The following is a 23,056-nucleotide window of genomic DNA, read 5'->3' on the forward strand; positions in this document are numbered from 1 at the left end:
TGCAACTTAAAACCAATTGATAATGAATAAAGAGGTCCATATATTATATATACAAGTTAAAATCTTATTTAACTTCCAATGTGGGATATTGTATCCCTAAGGGCATCTCCAACCCACCTCTATATTTGCTTTTTAACTCTATTTTAGAGTAAAATCTACTCCATCACATCTCTATTTCTACCTCTATAATAGAGATCTCTATTTTTTCCTCTATAATAGAGTAGAACTTTTTTATTTATAAAGTGGTCTTTGAACTTTTAACACTTTTATATTTATGATCAAAATAAATAAAATATATATTTAAATAGTTTAGTAATATGATGCAATGTATTTCTTTTAATAAATGTGATATTTAAATAATATTTATGAATGTTAAAAATTTAAATAATATCATAATTTTATGAAAGTTTCACAAATACTAAAATAAATGGGTTAGTTTGCAACTTTTATAAGTAAAAGGTATTAATAATAAAATAAAAAAAGGAATCTCTACGGAATATTCTTTTTTAGAGGTAAAAATAGAGAAAACTATTGGAGATGATCTAATACTTTATTACTTTAGTTAAAGGGAAAAAAACTAGATTGACCCAAATTAAGAGATTAATTACTTAATTAACTCATAAAATATGAGGGTTAGTTGAGTTATTTTTATGTCTAAAATACCCTTTTTTGCTTTGTCAGGAAAAAATAAAAAGTCAAATTTACCCTTTAAAAAAATTCCAGCATTTTAAAAATAAAATAAAAATAATTTCAAAAGTCTGTCGGACTAGTTGTGACAGATTTGTTTATTTACAACAGATTTGTTTTTGCACGACAGATTTTTTTGTGCAAATCCGACAGATTTATTTTGGATGACAGATTTATTTTAACGGCAGACTTATTTATAAAGACACTACAGACTTTCATAATATATGACAGATTGGTTATAATATGTGGCAGATTTATTTTTTACAGTTGTTACAGATTTATTTTTTCGCTAAAAATCTATCGTATTGTGACATGTTTTTTTATGAAAAATAATTACTAGTTTGTCGTCTAGTGATAACAGATTTATTTCATATTACAACAGATTTTTTAATTTAACTAAAAATATGTCGTTTGATAACAGTTTTGTAAAAGTTTTTTAAAATTGCTAAAGAGACCTACATTAAAACCATTTATGGCAGATTTGTTTATGTTATGACAGCTTTGTTTTTGGCTTCAAAAAACATGTTGTTTGATAACAGATTTATTGGTTGTAATTATAGTCATAACAGATTTATTTTATGTTATGGCAGATTTGTTTTTTGTTATAACAGTTTTGTTTTTGGCTTCCAAAAATCAAATCTGATGTTTGTTACCAAATTTGTTTAGATTAGTTGTCATATTCGTCATTAAAATCATTAATTGTTTCTCTATTTTCTATATATATATCATATTCTTATACATTAACATAGATATATGTTTTAAGTCATATTTTATACATCTTTTTTTGACAAATCATAATTTTATATATCAGATTTTTAATCATATTCTTTTTCTAGAGATTTGAAGAAAATTATATTTTAAACATCAACACAGATATATTTTTTAAATAATATTTTTAATCATATTTTATTTCATTATAGTTTTATAAAACATGTTTTCGAATTTTTTTTTCAAAAAATCATATTTTAATACATAATATTTTTATAAACATATTTTCAAATAAAAGTATTTAAAAATCATATTTTAACTTATTATTTTATACACTATATTTTTCTTTTCTTTTTTTGTTTTATTCTTTTTTATTTCAAATTTTCGTTTTTACTAATAAAAAAACTTAATTATTATTTTTTTGGGTTTTTGGTCTTTTTGCATAAATATTGTGTCAATCTAGTAATGAGATACTATCGTATGTCAATTGAGTTATTTTTACCCAAATTTGGGTCAATTTAGTGTATTTTCACTTAGTTAATAGATATATTTGGATTCTATTTGAGTTTTTGACAAAGCAAATTTTTTCAAAAAAAAAAAAAAAGTTTAAAAGCATGGAGAGTACTATTCTCAATATTTTACGAGCTTTGACGTTCAATAAAGAGAATGTTTCCAGGAGATCTCATTCATCAAACTTGTTATAACTTCTGATCTACATCTAAGGGATAATTAAAAATTCAATTATATAGTATAACTCTTTAAAGTTTTGTTTTTTCTGTATAACTCTTTAAAGTTTAAAATCAATTAATAGTTGTATTATTTTTATGTCATTAAAAGTTGTATTATTTTTAGTTTTTTACTTTGAATATATAAATTAAGGCTTCATAACTCCCCAAACTGCTCCGACTTATTGAAAATTTCATCCTATTGATCCGCCTGTCCTTCGCTCTTCCACTGTTACTTACATCGACAGCAAAGAAGAAAAAGAAACTGGTTTTGGGTTGATAATGATTCTAATTTGTGTGCTGGTTTGTATTGGGCTAGTCCCTTTTAATTTGGGTTTCGAAAGAAACAAACTAAAACAAATTAAAGCCTTCGGCAGGGGCTATTGTAATTTTTATTTTTTTCAATTTAAATATCAAACCGTTTTTCAAAAAGAAATTAAAAAAAAAACTTTGGTGAAGTATTATAAAAATACACTAGATTTGAATCTACCTTACACGGCGAAACAATTTTTTGTAATTAAAACTTTTCAATTTTAAATTAGGTTTTTTTTAACATCTAACTTAGGTTTATTTGTTAATTTTGTTTGTTTTGTTAAGTGTTTAAAATTATTAATTATATTTTGGGTTAATTATAGGAATTTAACCCACCAAATAAACAATTTGTGTTTTTACTCACTATGTTAATTTAATAAAACAGAGAATATTATGGTACGTGTAAAACATAAAATTGGAATATATAATATTTAAAAAATCGACATTGAATGAAAGATATTAGTATTATTTCTATTTTTAAAATCTAAAATATTCAAATCTTTTAATTTAAAAGGAAAAAAAAGTGATTGTAAAGATATAGTAGTAATATTGAAACATTTAAATTTTTTGTTTAAAAGGAAATCAGATATTTTAGCTATTTTGTCCAAAATTTTAGGAATTAACTTTGTAATTTAGTATGTTTTGATGTTCCTTAACTCTATCATAAACCTAATATATACATTGTGATTGTTGTCACAAGGACAAACAGTTACCATTTTTATTTAAAACCGTTGCCAAATCCGAAATCCAAAGAGAGTCACGTTGCAGAGCCACCATCAGAGGCCTTGATGACGGACTAGATTCCTCAGTTTTGGCACAACCGTCGAAGGACTCTCGGGCTGGGTAGACCAAAATCTCTCTCTTCCATAGTTATGTGTTTCGGTTGGCTCTTCGTAGCCATCCATCTCTCTTGTAGAGCGTTTTTCCGGCGATCACAATTGTGTTGTTGTCGGCGTTTCGTCTCCGATCATGTTTCATCTCCTTCTTGCAGCCAATTAGACATCATTGGCCTAAGTATGAAGTGGCATTTTTGGCAGTTGTCGTTTCCCTCCGCCAAATGGTATGGAGATGTAATTTGGATATTTGATCCTGGTATCATTTGGACTTGGATTGACAATGAAAGCGAATGGAAGAAATTATTAATGCAGACATTGGTTCATAGCCCTGGTTTGAGACATTGCTTAAGGATATGGTGGCGAGAGATCAGGTTGTTTTTGCTTTTACGAATAGACTTTGGCAAATTTTTACCTTGGTTTTCATTATCAATCAAGGAATTTGGACAGCCGTTAGTTGTTAATTTCAATGGGTGCTCTTGGGGATGTCAGCATGGAACGAGATTCAAAAGATGGTGTTCATCATTTCATTATTTATGGGCATTAGCTATAACAAAGAAAGATGTTATCTCCCGTTGTTGGAGATGTGTTGTTGGGAAGCAATGTAACAGATGGATCGTAATCACTGATTGTTTCAAAGTTTATTGGAGTTTCGTCAAAAAAACGATAGCCAAACAAGACGATCATGTAAGGAAGAAGACGAATAAGGAAGATAATAGATTTGATAATCTATTAGCGTGTAAGGCTTACAAAGAAAAGGAGTGTTTATTTCACTTGTTCGATTGTGTTTCTTCTTCTTGACTTTTAATCATCTCTTTGTTAGATATGTGTATGTCCTAGACTAACAATGTAATCTCTGTTTCAATTTTAATAAAGTAAAGTAAGATGTTAAAAAAAAAAAAAAAAAAACCCTAATATATACATATATAGAACGGTGGGGGTATATAACGGTGGGGGTGCAAAGAAGAGGATCCGACTAAAATAACCATTCATGGAGGAGGAGGAGGTTTTTCTTCCTCGTCCCATCTCTCGGGTGCATTGCCGACAGAGTTACTATCTAAGAGAGGACGTAGGTTTATTAAGCGTAAAACTTGTGACGTCCGTCGTTGAAGAAGGACTCGGATCCCGTAAAGGATCGTTTGTTGTCATCTTACTTTATTTCGCATCCTGTGATGGAGGGGGATGAAAGACAAGTCATACTTGCGTTCTTGACGAGCTCTGGAATAAGAGAGGAAGATGCCGATTTTATAATAACTTCCATGTCTTGCTATGGTTATGGAACAATTGCTTTGAACTGTCAATCTTTAGGGGGATGTCTAACGTTGTGTATGAATATCTTGGTGAGTGTTGATCACTATGCAAACATTCGGAGGGGAATCAAAATTGATCAGGCCCGTCGGATCATCAAGGCTGATCAGAATTAATAATACTAAACCAATTAGTTTTTTTTCTTATGATTCCCCAACTAAAAAATATGTTCAAGCATCCTGGTAATAGCTACACAAATCAGCGAGAGTTTGTTAAGTGGGTTACAAAAATGAATCTTAGAAACAACCAACGCATTAGAGAAGAAACATCCAACTGACCCTTAGACAGAATTCATTATCAAGCAAAAAAGAAAAGAAAAGATGTTCTTATACTCCCAAAGAGAGGAAGTAATTCCAAGGTTGCTCTACAAGAGGAATCAAAAGTCTTATGCCAAGGTTGCTCTCTTTACATTTTTGGTTTTTTGAAATTGTTTCTTTTATATTTGCCACCCTCTTTTTGCAGGAACATGTTGAAGCTCTATCTCCCAATGTTGAAGCTGTCCCCATGAACATGTTGCTCCACCAGTAGTGTTCAAAGCAATATAGGTAGTCAAATATGTGATTCTCTGGAGAAAAAAAAATCAAAACAAGACTTAAAAATGTTTAATCTTTATTGGGACATAAGTTATATCAATCTTAACATAATGAACATAGGTAATTAATATGTCACCTTTTTATGCTTGAGGTAGCATTGCATCAGAGATTTAACTTCAATTGCGTTACTTCTTTCTTTTCCATTGATTCTCTGTTTTTTTCTCATGTTAAGAGAAAAGGAAAATTTCAATACATTTTGAGAAGTCTCACTAACAAAAACATTTTGAAAAAATGTTCCCAGCTTGTACTAACCAATATTATCTCAGATGCTTCATAGATTTGGTCAAGTTTGGCTTTCGATATATAAACCAGTGACTCCAAAGGGGTTCTACATTCAATCAATCAAAACAGATTCATGCAACGTCCAAACCAAAAAACTAAATAGTATTGAACCAACGAATGATGCCAAAACGAAGCTGGTGTATATATATGACTACCTCCGAGATATGTTTCATCAGGCCACTGAATTCATGGATCCCAGCATCTTTTAGCCCCGTTTATCAAACCTTGGACAATCACTGACACAAGATTTAAGTCAGCTAGAGGTTTGTTTATTCATTCCCACACACATATATAAAATTCGGACGTTTATGCTCATAAGTCAATCTAAAATTGTGCAGATCAGAGTCATCATGATTCCCAAACTTAAACGTACAAAATCGATATCCAATAGATTAGAGTCATGATTCCAGACCCAAATTCTCAATCTAACAAACGCAAACGCAGACTACAATCGCAATTAACACAAGCAAATTGTGCAAAACAGAAGAGAGAGGCTACCGTGTAGAACAACAACATCACAAACGCAAACGCAGACTACAATTGTACTTAAAAATTTCGAGAATCTAACAGAGGTTTCGAGTACAATCTGCAAAAAAAGCCAAAACATTCAAGGGAGAGATGAGAGACTTAGAGAGAGAGAGAGTGTGTGCGTGAGAGACTTTAGAGAGACTCAGTTTGGGTTCTTTAATCAAACTTGTAGAAAAAAATTTGAGATCCGTAACTGAATCAGTTTGGGTTTTTTTTTGTTTTCTTCTGCCTTACGGTTACTCGATCAGCTATTATCAGGCCACGTAAGATTCATATCTTTTGTTATCCAACGGTCACAATTGAAAATCAACTAAACGACAAACGTTTGCCTCCAACCAAATACGTTGCGTTTTAAAACGAGCCCTCCAGGCCTGATCATCTAAATAATTTGTTTTATTGGCCTTATTATTAAAAACCTTTTGAAACCTTTTTATTATTTTACATAGTATATTTTATTTCCGAAGTAATTCTATTTTATTTCCCCTGGTTTTTTTTAATTCATATGTGGTATAAGTTTTTCCTAGTTAAAAATTGGGAGACTTTGCAAAAATAGACTACAAACTTGAGTCAATTGCAATGTTAGATTCTCTTTTTTTTCTCTCCAATATTTGTCACTTTTTTCTATTAAATTTTTGGCCATTCATTGTATTCACAAAAATGCTATTATTACTGATTTATTTGAATTTCTTGCGAAAATGTTTATTACATTCATATCCCCATCTTCTTATTTTACTTACGATTGTACCACTGCCATAAATTTTCCAACAACCATGAACAACCAAATTTGAAGCTCTTAAAGCTTCAACAACCTGAATTTGTAAGCTTAAATAACATCCAATACTATTAGAACTTCATTTTCTTCCATCTCCTCTCCATTTTAATCCAAGAAAATTTACAAGTGCATTCATCTTGTTATATGTCATGATTATTGGATAGTGATTAAATTGGTGCTTGGTTTCTTCTATGGTGACTAAAGACGACGTCCTCGGTGCTTGACATTGCGAAACAACCACCGATGAGGTTATTTTCCGGTATATTTCGTGATTTCCTTGATTTTTTTGCGAAAGTATACTTCATTTGTTAGTATAACCGTCATAATATCATGTAAAGTCTACTATGTGGTCAATTTTGCAATTAAAAATTTATCGAGTTTTGAGCCCGTAGACTGAAATTTTAGTCTCCTTAATTTCATTTGAAAACAAAAAAAAATATGGTTCAGACTGCATTATAATCTTTCCGTCGAATACTTCGTTTACAGTCTACTAAGGTGTATTTTTGCAATTGACCAAATTCTTGACTTTTTAATTATGACTGCCGGACGAAGTCTTCTTAGGATAATAAAATAGTAGACTTCTATAGTGGCTATTTTTGGAGTTGACCAAAATATAAAAACATTGACCGTAATATTATTGATATAAAATTAATTAGTTGACTACAACAGAAGTCTACTAGTTAAAAAATTATAATGTTGGGTAACCCCAAAAATGACCACGGCAGACTGCAAACGAAGTCAACATTCCAGGAGACTTCGTGCGTAGTTTAATTGGCGAAAGTCAAACATGGTCAATTACAAAACTAACCACAACGAAGTTTATTTTGTTAGCTAGAAGTCTACTACAAAGTTAATGGTTTGGTCAATTGCAAAAATAACCAGAAAAGACTGTAATCGAAGTTAACTTGTTGAAAATTTCCAAGAAGTCTATTCTGTTATATGTTTTTAATTGCAAAACTGACCAAAAAATTAACAAAGGAAGACAACAAAAGAAGTCAACTATCCTAGTAGACTTCATACGGTGTCTGCTTTATTAAATTGTAATTATAAAAAGAGACCACACAAGATAGACTTCAAGGGAAGTATTCTCATAGAGGCTAGTTTATGTCTACAATGTTGACATCAACATGAAGTCGTCATAATTTGAAAACCAATTTATTGCAAATTGGTGAATAATTTTTAAGATTTTTTTGTTGTATTCTTTAATATATGTTGTGTAATTGCTTCTATATGTTTTTGACATGATTATATATTATACATATAGAGAAATCAAATTTTTGATTTTTTTAGGCTGTTAGGTCATTAACTTACACTTATTTTCGAAGTGAAGTGTGAAATCTGTATAATTGAAAAAGTCTTGTTTTGATGGCTCTACAGGGGAGTTATATAGAGGCAACTCCGTTTATAGCGACTCAACATGGCAGCAGCAAAGATACAAACAACATGGGTGGTAATAAAAAAAGAAGATTTGGTTTTCAGTGTTTTTGTCTTCCATAGCAATAACCAAAAAGATCGTTTTTTTCTTACAGCTTTTTTTTTTTAAACTTTGGATTCGAATTTTTCATGGGAACTTTTTCTATTAGCGTGAGAGAGAAAACATTTGTGCGAAAGGGTCCAAAATGATTATTTTGTGGCATTTGAGATATTACTTTGGTTTTCTTTTTCTCGTCTGATCATAACCTTCACTACCATACTTGTTAAGCATATATGTGATTTGATTAATGACTTGTAAGGTAGAAAAGAAAGCCATTGGATTTGAGAATTGCTTGAAACAAGATGGAACGAAAAGGAACAAGAAGTGACAAATCACACAACATGATTGCACAAATACAATGCAATCAAACAATATTCATCTTTTCCGTCTTGACAAAAGCTGAACATCAAGCCATGACTCTTTTACCTGGAAAATAATCAATTGATCAGATTCAAAAGCAGAGATGAAACATCAACTAAAGTGATCAAAAAGTCAAAACCCATCTCAGGTTATAGTAAAATACAATGCAATCAAACAATGAAGAACTGATCTTTAAACGAAACACTGAGATTTAAAGGTCAACGGTGAGCTCGAATTACATCCCAGCTCCACACTCAAAGAACAATTCAATAACCACCAATAAAAAGCAAATCAAAATGAAAGAAAACAAAACTCACCTCTGTCTCAGCTCATTTGCACATTCTCTTAAACTCAATGTCACATATACTTGCAGGTTCTTAAAGCATCTCAACTTTGGTCATGGTAACTATAAGTGGGAACAAACTTCAAACATTCATTGATTATTCATATACAGACAAAGTCACCAACCTTCAAACGTTTTTGACGGATGTGTCAAATAAGAAGAACTTAAAGGGTAACAGAAACATGTAAAATTTTCACGAAAAGTATAAGCAAATCAAGGAGCTTCACAAGCAAACTGGTGATGGATGAAGAATTCCTCACCGGGAAACATAGATCAGAACACAAATCAGAGTCAGTCAAATAGCCACATCATTAACTCCATCTCTCAACTCTCTTGACCTTCAAACCCCAATAAAGAAAAAAAAATACTCAGATCAGTACAAGAATTGAATCAGAAGAAAAAGATAGGTAAATACTTCGATTCAAGCTCTTGAAGGCAATAGATTCATTAAAGCTTACTTACACGTTTAAAAGAGCCATAAATCAAGAGACCCAGCCACTTTCTTAGCACTCATCCTCTCTTTTAACCTCCGCCGCTGACCACAAATGTTCTCCGAATTCAAACGGGGGATTAGCAGATCCACAACACATATTCTTAGGTGAATTGAATCGAGTAATTGAACCTCGGAAGAGAAACGATAAAGGAAAGAAGAACCAGAAACGAGGACCTAAAGAAGAAGGAGGCTAGATCTTTTTTTTTTTTTCTAGGATCGTGTTGTAATGAATTATATCTAGGGTTTTAAGTTTTTATATCATGTTCCTCTTAACAGAATAAACCGATCGGTTATGTTAAAATTAAAGAATTAGTATGCATTAGGTTAAGTTGACCTATGAGTTTGGTTAAATATTGGTGAAATTATAATAATATAATATTAATAGTTGATGGCATAAAAAAGTTAACCACTAATAGTGGTTGTAATATTATCATAATTATCGAGTAGACGTCTTTTTATGTTTTCTTGTTGACGTCAAATTGTAATCCATCTTAAGAAATCTGGTGTAGACTTCTTCGGGTTATATCTGTCATTTTGATTTTTGTTTTTTGTTTGATCGTAAAGGAGTCAAGTGTAATTTTAATACCCTTAATAATTACGTTTCTCAAATATCAAATATGAGTCTACTTTTCCAAAATAAAAGTATATAAAATGCAATTGCTCCTTACAAATTACGTCAATGCAAGTATGTTCATCGTATCCTCTATATATATATTATAATTAGCGCCACGTTATAAACTTTTCAAAAGCATTAAAATTCGTGAAAGAAATATTAGATCTTGGTTCTTACTTTTTATCTCAGGTATCTGAATTGACTGACACATCACACATACAACTTCGAGTATTTTTTACCGTTTTATATATAGATCAATCAAGTGTATCAAAATTTAAAATGTTTTAAAATTCGCATCTTTGATTATTTGACATTTGTAAGGGATACTCTAACTTTAGAAATTAGAACCCAAAACAAGAGACATTATATTGAACCCTTTCTGAGTTAAAAATTAAGAAAAATATACATTCAATGCAAATATGAAGAACGTATTCTTCTATTTTGAGTTCTCCACGAACACGTGTGTTGTCGGCTTTTGCTTTTACGTGTTCGTGAACCGTGAAGCAATAGTTTTCAAGAATTTTTATAAATTTTGGTTGAATTATTTTGGTTGAATAGTGTCCAATACGTACGTATCCCTTTCTAAACCTATTTGTGTTTGACTGCACTTTGTATTAGACTATTAGATTTATGATTGAGCTTTAGTTTGTTTGTGCTCGTTTTCACCTTGTATCACTTTAATTATAACGTTTATTTCTCTTGTTTAAAATATATTTTTAACTTTGAATATATAGCGTGGGATAACCCAACCCCATATATCCGTTTTTCAATTAAGCTAGGACGAAATATAGCTAAATCGAAGAAGGCCACTAGAGCTTAAACTATGTATGAGTGAAACATGAAAAGTATATATAAGTACGTATCATCTACTATTCCTTGGGAACCAAAGTACAAAGATACGTTAGTGTTGACTGCTGAGCTAAACCGAAATTTACTATCGTATATAAATTTCTCACTTTTTTAAAGATTCCATCCTTTTTTGTTAGGGATAATCACGATTCCATCTTCGTTAACATTAAGAAATATAGTCATGACATTATTCACTCCGTTTATTTTACACAATAAAATGTAAAATTCTAAAAGTTAATAAAAAGAATGTAAAATTTCTCTTATTCTCCCAATCTAACCACAATCAAATTAACATTTGTACTTACAATTTAAAGATTTAAAAATGAATATTCAATAAATAAAAAATAACAAAGTAAAAAAAAATAGGGGAGAGGGCGTGGGAGTTGGGTTTACTAACAATAGTACGTCGTCACTTAATCACTAAATTACGAGGAGATGTGACCGTGAGCATGGTTGTGTGATGTGGGTAAATCCTCTCGTCATTGTCGTAGCACTGAGGCGCGACCAGCAAAATGACGTTCTTCTTGGACAGGGCATGGCGGACCGTGGCCGCCGGGGATATTTGTGCAGCTAGAAGGATTGGAAGGAGTGACTTCACCTCTTTGTAGAAACTGTAAATTGCCAAGACGCTCTTTTGGTAAAAGCCTAAAAGCTTCGTTTGTCGGAACGTGTAACACCATTAGTAGAAGAAAGTTTAACGAGAGTATCAATGCAACAGATTTTTCCATATTACTTATGTAGAAGTAAAATGGAATAAATAAATGAATGAATAAAATGGAGCTTTTTCTTGTTTTAATTGGTTTACTCTTGAAAAAAATAGAAGCTGAATTTATAGTTGTGTACTGATGAGTTTTGTGGTGCGTGATTGTTGAATTTATATAGAGGAAAATGTTTGAAAATAATAACGATTTTTTTTTCTTTCTTATCTGTTGAATTTTGTTGAATATTATCTTGTGGAGAGATATTGAATGTTGACTTGTTGTATATAGTGTTATACGAAAAAATGCACATTCCATCATAGACCCAATTTTTATTCGTTTAAACCAATAAGAAAAGAAAAACAAAGAGTTAGGCATGGTCAATTTGTTAGACTGTAAGAGCTTGAGCATAACATCGGTCCACTTTGTTTACAAGAAATATCTATTAAGAACTTGGAGTAAATGTTTTCGAAATAAATTAGTATTTTTTGGTCAATATCTACGGATGAGAAGCTTAGTTGCTTCAAAGTTGTTCAAAGTTTTTTTTTGGGTAAAGGTGGCTTGATGAGTAGTTTCGAGGAAGTGTAGTTTTAGAACTGCTTCCTACTTCATTGATCTTTTTCTTATCTCCAGCTCCTTATCTTGTTTGGACAATTCTTGGTTTACCCCCACCTTATTCACCCTCTTTTAATTAAGGAAATAAATTATTGATTAAGAAAACAAATTTTGTATATCAATTAATTTTAAAATTATTCATTCTAAACATTTTATTATAGTTTTAAATTATAACATCTAAACACAAATCACTCTTTTTATAAACCTAAATTAAAATATAATTTTCTTTAATTGTAAAATTTGAACTCTAACCACTATTTTATAAACTCAAACCGACATATAATTTTGTCTAATTTTAAAATCTAAACCCTAACCACTATTTTGTAAACCGAAACAGACATATAATTTCGTTTAATTGTAAAATCTAAACCTTAAACTCTAACCACTCTTTAGTAAACCCAAACCGATATATAATTTCATTTTATTGTAAAATCTAAACCCTAAACTCTAACCACTGTAAAAACTAAACCCTAACCACTTTTTTGTAAACCTAAACTGACATATGATTTTGTTTAATTGTAAAATCTAAACTCTAATCATTATTTTATAAACCTAAATCAACATAATTTCCTTAAATCTATAAAATTGGTTTCCTTAACTTGTTTTATCTTTTTATTTAATTTTGATTTATTTTATAAATATGATATGACATGACATTTTGTTGTATTGTGATTGGTTAATTAAGAAGGGGTGAATAATAGTAGGGGTGAACCCAAAAAACTTGTTTAGAGAAAAATGAATGTTTGGCAAACAAAGATATATGTATATAAATTTTTATTTTTTTTGGCATCTAATCAATATAGGAGAATTCCAAAAATATTGTTAAAATCTACAAAAAAAAAAATGATGTACATTCTAATTTCACTAACATTAAGTCTATCCTCATGTTAAATACCCCAGTTTTGTAAATTGAATGGAATTTTAACCATTAAAGCCTTCATCAATATGGATTTAAAATGAATTTATTGTTTTATATCATCCACATCCAAAGCTTTTGGTTCATTTGATATTTTTCAGCTATAATTTATATGATAGAGTCATAAGTATAAATCGTTGCCCAAGCACCCTTATTAACACAAAAAAAAAAAAAAAAAAATTACAAGTCATAAATTATAAATTATGATAAGGAATAAAATCTTATAAATTGTAGCTGAAAAAGGAAAAAGAATATTTGGAGACCGAACACAAGAAAAAAGTCAACAAAAAACTTAAAAGCGGCGGTCTCTTCGTAATCTCAGCCCAAAACCCTAATGTTCTGTTCCCCTATATATATCACAAACCAACTTTATCCTCTTCTTTAGATCTTAAACTCTTCCAAAAAAAAAACTTGTACATCCTCTGTTGGTGACTAAGCACCTTCGCTTGCAGAGAGAAATCACAGTGTGGTCAAAAAGCTTTTTAAGTCTTTTTTTAAAGTCTCTTTCCTCTGTGATTCTCTGTGCAAGCTAAAGAGCTTGCTCCCCAATCTTACCTCCCCGATGCTTTAAATTCAAATCCATGACTATGTACATATGTTTGAGATCATTCTTTAATCTGATGGTTCTTTGAGTTTATGATTTGCTTATACTTTCTTTTTGACTACACTATGTTCATTGGAAGGGTATAATGATAAAGTTTTATTGATTTGTTAATAAAAAGATCTGTGAAATCTTGATTCTAATTTTGAATCTGGCTTGATGTATTGAATTGAAAGATTTGATACTAAAATCTTGATTGACGGATTTGATATTCATATATGGCTTTGGATTTTGTTTACTGGTTTCATGGTTTGGTTGGTAGAGGAATTGAAAACTCAATGAGATGAAATCAAATGTAGGTAGAGAGAACACAAGAAGACAACCTTTTCACAAAACTCGGCTTGTGTAATGTTAAGTCCAAGCCCATTTGGTGACAATCGCTGAGCCCATTAAACAATGATGTTGTGTTAATTAAACCCATTTAGAAACTCTTAATTACAGTTATATTTAATACAAACTTTTACTGCATGACTTTTCTGTTAATTAATTTCAGAAATTTTTTTTTAATAAAATCAAGATTAGAAGTTCGGATATGCATAATACTAATATGATAATCTCATCAAACATTGTATGATTCTTGCTTTATAGAGTTACTAAAAAATATTAAACTCATGGAAACTTTTTTTTTTTTTTTTGCATAATTTTTTTTTAACTTCAATATCAATCATCAATTGGAAATCATGTGATATCATTGTTTCCGATGAATCATACCTTTCAATCTCTACACTACAGGAATGCTAATAATTTCTTCAAAATATCATAAATTTTCTTGAGTAATTACACAGCACAAGTAATAAAGAGTGAAAAAGCTAATATATGTGAGTAGGCAAGTAGCAAACCAATCTTGCAAAAAAAAATATAATAATAATAATGCTGGTAGCAGGTTGAAACCTTAACGTTTGTTCAGAAGAAGAAAATCTTGTTCTGAATCAGGTAATCCAACCAACCAATGTTAGTGCTAATGGCTCAAATTGTTAGCAACAAAACCATATAAGATTGGAAACATGCAAAGGAAATACACAATATGCATTGTTGAGACAACTCCTAGTATCTCATTTTACAATAAGATGTATGTTGTTCATCATTTCAACTTTACTTACAAGACAAATATTGTAAAATTAATTTAAAAGCGAACTGAAAATTTATATAATCAATTATCAATCACACTAATAGTCTGTTTTTTCTTTTAAATTTTACATTCAACTTTAAAGAAAATATAAAAATTCGGTTAATTTATAGATTTGATTTTAATTAGTATTTTTAGGATATAAAAGATAAACCTTGGTATTTGGTTCTTTTACTTTTATTTTTACTAGGTTAGACCCGCGCTACGCTACGGGCTACTTTTTGTAACTATTCCTAGATATATTTAATTATTGAAAATATGTTTTTTTAACTGAAATAATTATAAAAACTACAGTTTATACAATGTTAAGATAGAAAAATGCACTAATAAATAAAAATAGAGTAATCTCAAAGTCAAGCATAGGATGGCTTATAAATGTTTACATATAAATCGGGTAAAATTAATTATATAAATAGTCTAACTAATCCTAATATATGTTATATTTATTTTCTTTACCTTTTGTGGAAGATATATTAGTATAGTTTGATTTTGTGGTGTTTTTTTGTAGTTTTTACAAATTTAATCACATAATTGTTATATAGTGGTTTTTTTGTCTTGTTAGAAAAGTTATTATTTGTCAAACTACATAGACATATTTTTACTTTAATCTGGTTTTGTATGTTATTTTAATACTATTATACTTATGTTGAATAGCATATGGATTAAGTTAATTTTCAAAGTAATATTTAAGTTGTAGATAATTAATTAGTTTTTACTGATTTTAAACTATAATATAAAACCTTCCATTGATTTTTACTACGCCGCGGGGTTATTTTTTTATTTTTTATTTTTTTATAACTATTGTAGTGTTTAGTTTCATATGTTGTTTGTAATGTAAAATCACTTTTATTTTTTTTAAGGATGTTTATGTGTTTATTTTATTTTATTATGTGTTGTTATTTATTTTTATTTTAGTTTTTTTTGTTATGGAATTGTAGAGTACTGTATAATGTTTTCTTTTTCTTGTTCTAGGATGTATTGGAGGTCCATTTTGTTAGTTTTGTTGTTTCGTTATTATTTTTACTTCATTTGGCTGTTGATTTTTTTATTTAATGACATATACTGTGTGTGTTTTTATTGAATTGCTTAATTGGATTGTCTATGTAACATAAAATAGGTACTTGGATTTGGAAAGACAGTTTTCTTTTTTTCTTACATACTTTCACTGTTGTTTATGAAATGTGATTTAAAAATGAAAATAGTTATTTTGAGAAATTTAAACAGCTCCTCCTCATAAAGCTAAGGAGTACAAATCACTATTATAAAGTAAGCATAGTTGTTTTGTGTTTTATTTATCTTATTAGGAAATTTAAATTCTAAGACCACATTATGTAGCTACAAAATCTTTTATTTCATTCTAAAATAATTTTATCTTTTTTTTAAAAAGATTGTATTAGTTTTATTGAATTTACCTTTGAATATAAATTTGCAGAAGCACAGCAATGAGTACACCTACATTCGACTTAGCTTTATCATCACACCTCATATAACATATGCACAAATCACTGTTATAAAGTAAAAAACAGAGAAAAATCTATAAAAAATGAGAACTCAATACAATAAAAGTAGGAGATATGCAAAGATACAGATGTCAACATAATGCAATTGTCAAGCTCCAAAACCTGCAACAGATTATATGTGGATGTGGTCAACCCAACTGAAATTGTGGTCTCCGTTAAAAGATTGTAGAACAATACGCTTTTGGGTGTGGTCCACACCGTGTGGAAAACAAAAGAAAATAGTTAAAGGTTGTAGAACGATCACTGACCTCTAACGCAGGACTATTAGCAATCCAAGTCATAGAAGCGGATGTCATAACCTCACAGCTATGAACAATCAACAATGGAAGATGTGCTGAGTTCAAAGAACAAAAGAGAAGTCAAGTCAGGAAAAAAGAGAATGAGACAACAGAAATGGAGGGAGCAAAGAAGATATCTAATAGGACTAACCTAAAGAGATATATTGGGCTGTATGAAACATTCAAAATATGTAGATTAGCAGAAACCTGCGCTATATGGCGCAAAGTTTCATCACTGAAACAAGAACAGTTAGAAACGTCTAGTGACTCTAACTGAGGACATGAAATGACCGCTGAACGAATTGTAACATCCAAAAGCTTATGGCATGAAGTTATATGGAAGTTGGAGGAGTGGATAGTTAATCATCGCCTGTTACATATTAATTCTTTTTAATGATAAAGACATGAGTTGTGGACACTTGAAAGAAAGAAAAATAATCTATACAATAAAACAATGATAAAGATACCTTGGACAAAACAGAGTTAGTCTACAATCAAGATAAAATCAGAGCTGCTGCAAATTCGCTACAAGGATATTAGAGCAGAGTTTACAAGCTTGGTTTCAAAATTCTAAAAGATGATAAGGTCACACCTCTGCACAATTTCATTGAAAAATCAAACTTTATTTTCGACCAGTTTATATCAAGTTCCATTTTTTAGAAGGTTCTTCTTTCAAAGGAAAACATAGCCAATAAAAAGGAGTTAGAGAACTCACGCAAGCCAGAGTACACTTTGCCACGCTTGTGATGCGAATCATGATCAGCTTACTCCATGTACTATCCTCAGTAGCAGTAGCTGCGACATTGCTACTTTCTCCCTGAACTAACTGATGTAACCGAATTTCAGAGGTCCATAAGCATTCCAATTCAGCCCCTAGCGGCTTCACCTTCCTCCTCCCTCGCCAGCATCTCGCACACAGCCTCCAACGTGGGACTTTGGGTGCCCTCTCGTTTTCACCAAAATTCAAAAATTGCCATTGCCGTGATTGTTCTCCATGGTCGTTGCTAAAGAAGATTGTTTTCCACTTTCACGATTAATAAGAATCAAAATTGAAGATGAACGATGTTTACTAAGATAGAAAGAAATAAAAAATGATACAATGTCTGAGATTGTTTATCCCTAAAATTAACACCCAACAGATTAGAGCTGATTATAGATTGAAATCCAACAGATTACCCTAATCCAATCTCTTCTCTAGATTTAAATCCAACAGATTACCCTAATCCAATCTCTTCTATGTTTCTGTATTTTCAGAGTGATGGTTGTTGAGTCTCGAAATATGATGAAGCAAAAAGAGAAATGGGAAGGTAAGATATAATGATGACATGTAAGCAAATTAGAGATGATGTGTATTAATTGTTATAATTTGATTGAATATTCATTTTAATTGATGTGTCAGTATGTGCTTGAAAACAAAAACTGATGTGTCATGTTATGGTGAAAAACATTATAGTTTTATTGTATTGATTATTGGTACTGAACCAAATTGTTACTTTTTTTTTCTTGGTAAAACAAATTGTTACATTTATTCGGTTCTACTTCGACCATTGTATGTTTTTGTACCTCCTTTCTAATTTGTATATAAGATATAGTTCCGTTTGACGTCTTTAGGTTTCAACCATACCAAAAAAGAAATACAAAAAATATTATTTTGCGAATAAAAAAATCTTGACGTGATATGTGACAAGCCAATCACAAGTTTTACTATGAAAGCCAACTATATGTGGAAAATAATAAAAACAAAACCTTCTCAGTTCGTAAAGGAAAGTTTCACATTTTTTTATGTTTTTTTTTTTTGAAGAAGAAATTAAACAATAATGAGTCTTATAATAAAGTAAAAAATAATAGTTATTTTAGAAAATTAGTGATGATGTCAAAACACGTAGGGAAGGGGCTAATGCGATAAACAATGAAGTGTTTGAACGAACTACTGCGAGTAAACTCTGCAACTTCGATCAAGGAAGCTATAAGTAAATCGAGGCCCTTTATTCACAAATGGTAAACTGAAGAGAAATATCAATAATACAAAAGAGAGGCCACTAGACTTTAGACCTTCTCTTTCAGCCGTTGGATATGTCATATCGATGATGAGAGTTATCATCTTCTAATTTTGGCAGAATCTTTTGTCCAATTCCACTCTCTCTGTCCTAAAATTTCCCCTTTTTTTCACTTCATTCACCAGGTAACTAGATCATTTCAGGTTTTTATAAAGTTTAGATGATGAAAATAAATGATAGTGAACCGAAAAATATTGGAAATGTACGGTGAACCTTTTTCGTTTGGCTAAAGTATTTTTAAAATTGGTGGTGTGACATTTCTTATTAATTAGACGATGTAGAAAGAATCATGCAAATCTTTTTTCAAAATATGTGTTTATAAAATAGAAAAGTGTCGTACAACACTAATTAACCATCTACATCAAAATATCACAACTAAGTATATGTGTGAATGTGTCAAACAGCCTTAATCCGTCCCACTAGATGTGGCATCTGGACATGCAAACAGGTTACACATGTGAATTACTTTGATATAGAACAATGAATTGAGGGACATTTTGTACAAACTTAATTAAAGAACCATTAGGTAATAACCCGCACTGTCCGATATAAAATAATTATTAAATATTTTTACTGTAATTTTTATTTACAAAATCTATTTTATTTATCGGTAATTAGAATCAAAATTCGATTGTGTAGCATATATATATATATATTTAAAATATATAAATTTTTATAATAATTAAAATTTAACTCGTGAAATTTATTATAGTATCAATCTTATATTATCATATCATATGAACAAAGAGTTCTTAAAATTCATTTTAAAGATTTTATGAAAATGTAGTTAAAAGATATAATTAAGTTAGAAAGAGAATATAAAAATTTAATTTTGGGTGTTAATTATATTTTTGAAAAATACAATGGTATGTAAATGTAAATATTCTATTATTAAAACCTGATGACAAATAAAAGAAATAGTGCCTGTAGTTCTGTAAATGTAACAGATCAGTATTTTGTATGAGAATGCTTTTCTTTTAATATATAAGGGATATTATATTTGTGTGGTTGTAACTTCATAAATTTAATGATCTTGACAGAAACGATATGTATAATAAGTTCAAAAAAAGAACAGTAATTTAATTTAAAGTCAGAGAACCTTAAGAAATCCATTGGTTAATTCCGGTATACTTTGAGTCTAATCATTCTGTATGTGTATGCTATATTACTTTATTTTTTTGAAAATCTTCCTGACCGGAATAACTAATCAAGGCACTTCTCCTAGGAGGTTAGATTTATAAAAAAAAAAATCAATTTATATGGTAAAATATATATTTTGTCTTGAGTAAGCAGATTTTGTAGACAAAATAAGATTTGAGAAAATTATATATATAAATCAATCGATGAACTGTTATAACATGTAACAAAAGTTGGAATTCAACGAGAGGAATGAAAAAAAGGAGCGATATGGTTAGATAATTTATCGTGTTTCGACAAATTTGAAATGTGTTCATATTGGGTGGATATATATGTAGCAGTTGGATGTGTATTAAATGAGACTTTCCTCGTTGGTGAATGTTGCGCTTTGTAAATTGTACGGTTCCTCCAAAGTATTTGCATCGCGTGTGGCCTTTAAACAATCTCACTTGCTAATCCATTTTATCTAAAGAGTTCAAACACAAGATTAATCCATTTTATCTAAAGTGTTGTTGTAACATATAATTCTTCTTTCACAAGATTAGTCTATATGTATGATACTCCTACAATGGAATGTTCCAGATATATATTAATCAAACGACTGAAGAAATGAAAATTAAACATCAATACGTACCATAACTAACGATGAAATCAATGTCAAAGTAAGGGATCACAATTTGAGCAAACACAACACATGTTGAAAGGAATTGGTCCAGAACTGATCATGGTGGTTTATTAACTATATAAAACAAAGGAAAGGGACAATGTATGGAAAGGCAAAATCTAAAGACCTAAGTCTAATAATAATGTGCGTCGTTTTCTTAGATTTGAGAACAAACAAATGACAAGATATGGCTCACGAGGAAAGCTTCATTAGCAAGGATTAAAAATTATAGATGATAAATGTTTTAAAATTATAAATCAATAAACAAATAATGGGAGAAAGGAACATCCACTTTTCTATTTTTGGTATAAAGCTTTTGATATAATGTCCTTTTGCTCGCCGAGGTTTTCCATTTTTATACCCTCTCCCGTCTCTCACATATTCACCCATCACTCCTTTAAAAATAATAATATAAGTTCCTACTTTTAGAGAAAATTATGATTAAGAACAGTGTTTTCTCATGATATCTACTGCTGTGATTCTGTGAAATGTCATATATGTTGCAAATAGTAACTATAGTGTTACAGAAGTTTGATAATATGTGATTTCATCAGGTTTTGATTGCGATATCTTACTAAAAAACGATAACTTGATGTATTAGCCATTGTGGAATTTATATAAATTTATAGTGCTTGGTTTAGGTTACATGGTTACACTAAATTCGAATTGTTTTTTTAGTAGTTTTTCGTAAAGTTAAATACACTCATTTCTACTTCTTTTTCCCCCATCCCCTTATATTATTTCATTTTACCCTTTTTGAAAATCATGTTTTATGTTGAGATATCTTTCGTAGTGGATTTTCTTTTTCATTTGTGACAAAAATGTTTGAGAATTATATAGGGGAACTGTAGTCGTTAAAATTCTCTATATTAACTTTATCATCCATCTTGCAAATTTGCTATCTTTAGTATTTGCACGCACACACACACATAAAAACTCTAAGAAACTCTATCCAATTGCGAATGTGATTTATAGATAACAGTAATAAGAACTATTAGCAGAAAGATAGTTAAATTATATCTTAAGACGAATTGGTGGCTGATTACTTGATTTCACGAAACTCAAAGGTGTGATAATATTTAATAAAAAGTAACATCTAAATTAGATGTACTTAATAAACTTGTGTCATCTCCATAAATCAAATCATGGAGAAGCTCGCTTAACACATGTTTCCCCACCAACATAAATATGGCGTTTTCTTTTAATTTTCATTTTTATAAAATCTAAGATGGGGCTTTGATAATGCGTCCAAGAATCAGTCTCTTTCACAGTCTTAACACCAAAGAGCCCTATCATCACATACACCTCTCTCTCATCTCTATCTCTCTATCTTTCTCTCTTTCTCTCTCTCTCTCTTTTTCTAAGTGACAGACAGACATAGATCTTAGATTTTTTCCCAGGGGAAAAAGTGAGTTCATCTTTTCAGATCTTACAAACACTTTGCTTTATAAAACTGATGTGCCACAAATCATTACTAGTACTATATTAATTATCTTCACAATTTTTGATCTACCATAGCCAACAAGAAAGAGCTCACATATGGAGAGATCAAGCAACATAGAGTTGAGGAACAGCTTCTACGGCCGTGCAAGAACTTCACCATGGAGCTATGGTGATTATGATAATTACCAACAGGATCATGAGTATCTTCTAGGGTTTTCATGGCCACCAAGGTCCTATACTTGCAGCTTCTGCAAAAGGGAATTCAGATCGGCTCAAGCACTTGGGGGCCACATGAATGTTCACAGAAGAGACAGAGCCAGGCTCAGATTACAACAGTCTTCATCATCATCTTCAACACCTTCTCCTCCTTACCCTAACCCTAATTACTCTTACTCTTCCATGGCAACCTCTCCTCCTCCTCCCAATTCTCCTCTAACCCTATTTCCAACCCTTTCTCCTCCGTCCTCACCAGGATATAGGGCAGGTTTGGTCCGTTCCTTGAGCCCCAAGTCAAAACATACACCAGAAAACGCTTGTGAGAATGAGAAATCATCTCTTTTAGTGGAGGCTGAAGAGGCTAAAAGGTTGAGCAAGAAAGATGCTTGCAAGTTCTTGAGGAATGATGAAATTATCAGCTTGGAGCTTGAGATTGGTCTGATCAACGAGTCAGAGCAAGATCTGGATCTAGAACTCCGTTTGGGTTTTGCTTAGATGGTTAAGCTGTAGAACATTATCCATAAAGGATTTGAAGTTCTCAATTCTAGAAGATATGCTGCTTCTCTAAGGTTAATTAGTTTCATCTATATGAATTTCTGTAAGCTTGCTAATTAGTACAACGTCATGGTTAATCATAATACTATAGTATATATAAGCTATAAAAGCTTGGGGCGTTAGATGTTATATAATATATGTATGTGCTTAATTACTACCGTTTTATATATGACGACAGTTTTGTCTACTAATCGATTTCTATCGTCTTAAAATTTCTACATATTTTAGACCTTCCGTTTCATGTAAACTGATGTGTTAGACTTAAATTTGTTTTACCATTTTTAATAAAATTTATGATGAAAAAAGAGTAATTTTGTTTTTGTTTATCTGATATAGATGATGTTTTATTG

At 30.4% G+C, this 23,056-nt stretch overlaps 3 protein-coding genes and 3 long non-coding RNA genes across 6 annotated transcripts; 2 read left to right on the forward strand and 4 right to left on the reverse strand.

Moving 5' to 3' along the window:
• On the forward strand, positions 627 to 4,066 carry LOC104706898. The gene is made up of 2 exons (XM_010423139.1): positions 627 to 632; positions 3,233 to 4,066. The coding sequence occupies exons 1-2, from the start codon at positions 627 to 629 to the stop codon at positions 4,064 to 4,066; spliced, it is 840 nt and encodes a 279-aa protein (XP_010421441.1).
• LOC109132237 lies at positions 4,887 to 5,318 on the reverse strand. The gene is made up of 2 exons (XR_002037492.1): positions 5,243 to 5,318; positions 4,887 to 5,138 (listed from the first exon to the last, which is right to left on the reverse strand). It is a non-coding gene; the product is annotated as an uncharacterized LOC109132237 (long non-coding RNA).
• LOC109132234 lies at positions 5,425 to 6,081 on the reverse strand. Its single transcript, XR_002037483.1, has 3 exons — positions 5,947 to 6,081; positions 5,604 to 5,684; positions 5,425 to 5,494 (listed from the first exon to the last, which is right to left on the reverse strand). It is a non-coding gene; the product is annotated as an uncharacterized LOC109132234 (long non-coding RNA).
• LOC104788090 lies at positions 8,440 to 9,653 on the reverse strand. The gene is made up of 3 exons (XR_768122.2): positions 9,388 to 9,653; positions 8,900 to 9,263; positions 8,440 to 8,648 (listed from the first exon to the last, which is right to left on the reverse strand). It is a non-coding gene; the product is annotated as an uncharacterized LOC104788090 (long non-coding RNA).
• On the reverse strand, positions 11,119 to 11,702 carry LOC109132212. The gene has a single exon (XM_019243456.1). It carries the CDS (start codon positions 11,606 to 11,608, stop codon positions 11,360 to 11,362), a length of 249 nt encoding a protein of 82 aa, XP_019099001.1. The 5' UTR covers positions 11,609 to 11,702; the 3' UTR covers positions 11,119 to 11,359.
• On the forward strand, positions 21,761 to 22,852 carry LOC104788097 (transcriptional regulator SUPERMAN-like). Its single transcript, XM_010513784.1, has one exon. The coding sequence runs from the start codon at positions 22,032 to 22,034 to the stop codon at positions 22,644 to 22,646; it is 615 nt and encodes a 204-aa protein (XP_010512086.1). The 5' UTR covers positions 21,761 to 22,031; the 3' UTR covers positions 22,647 to 22,852.

Source organism: Camelina sativa, chromosome 1 (assembly GCF_000633955.1).
Source record: "Camelina sativa cultivar DH55 chromosome 1, Cs, whole genome shotgun sequence".
Classification (NCBI taxonomy): domain Eukaryota; kingdom Viridiplantae; phylum Streptophyta; class Magnoliopsida; order Brassicales; family Brassicaceae; genus Camelina; species Camelina sativa.

What these genes read in the sequence shown, in the direction of transcription:
- LOC109132212 (XM_019243456.1), bottom strand. Translation starts at nt 11,608, where the DNA reads ATGGAAAAATCTGTTGCATTGATACTCTCGTTAAACTTTCTTCTACTA.
- LOC104788097 (XM_010513784.1), top strand. Translation starts at nt 22,032, where the DNA reads ATGGAGAGATCAAGCAACATAGAGTTGAGGAACAGCTTCTACGGCCGT.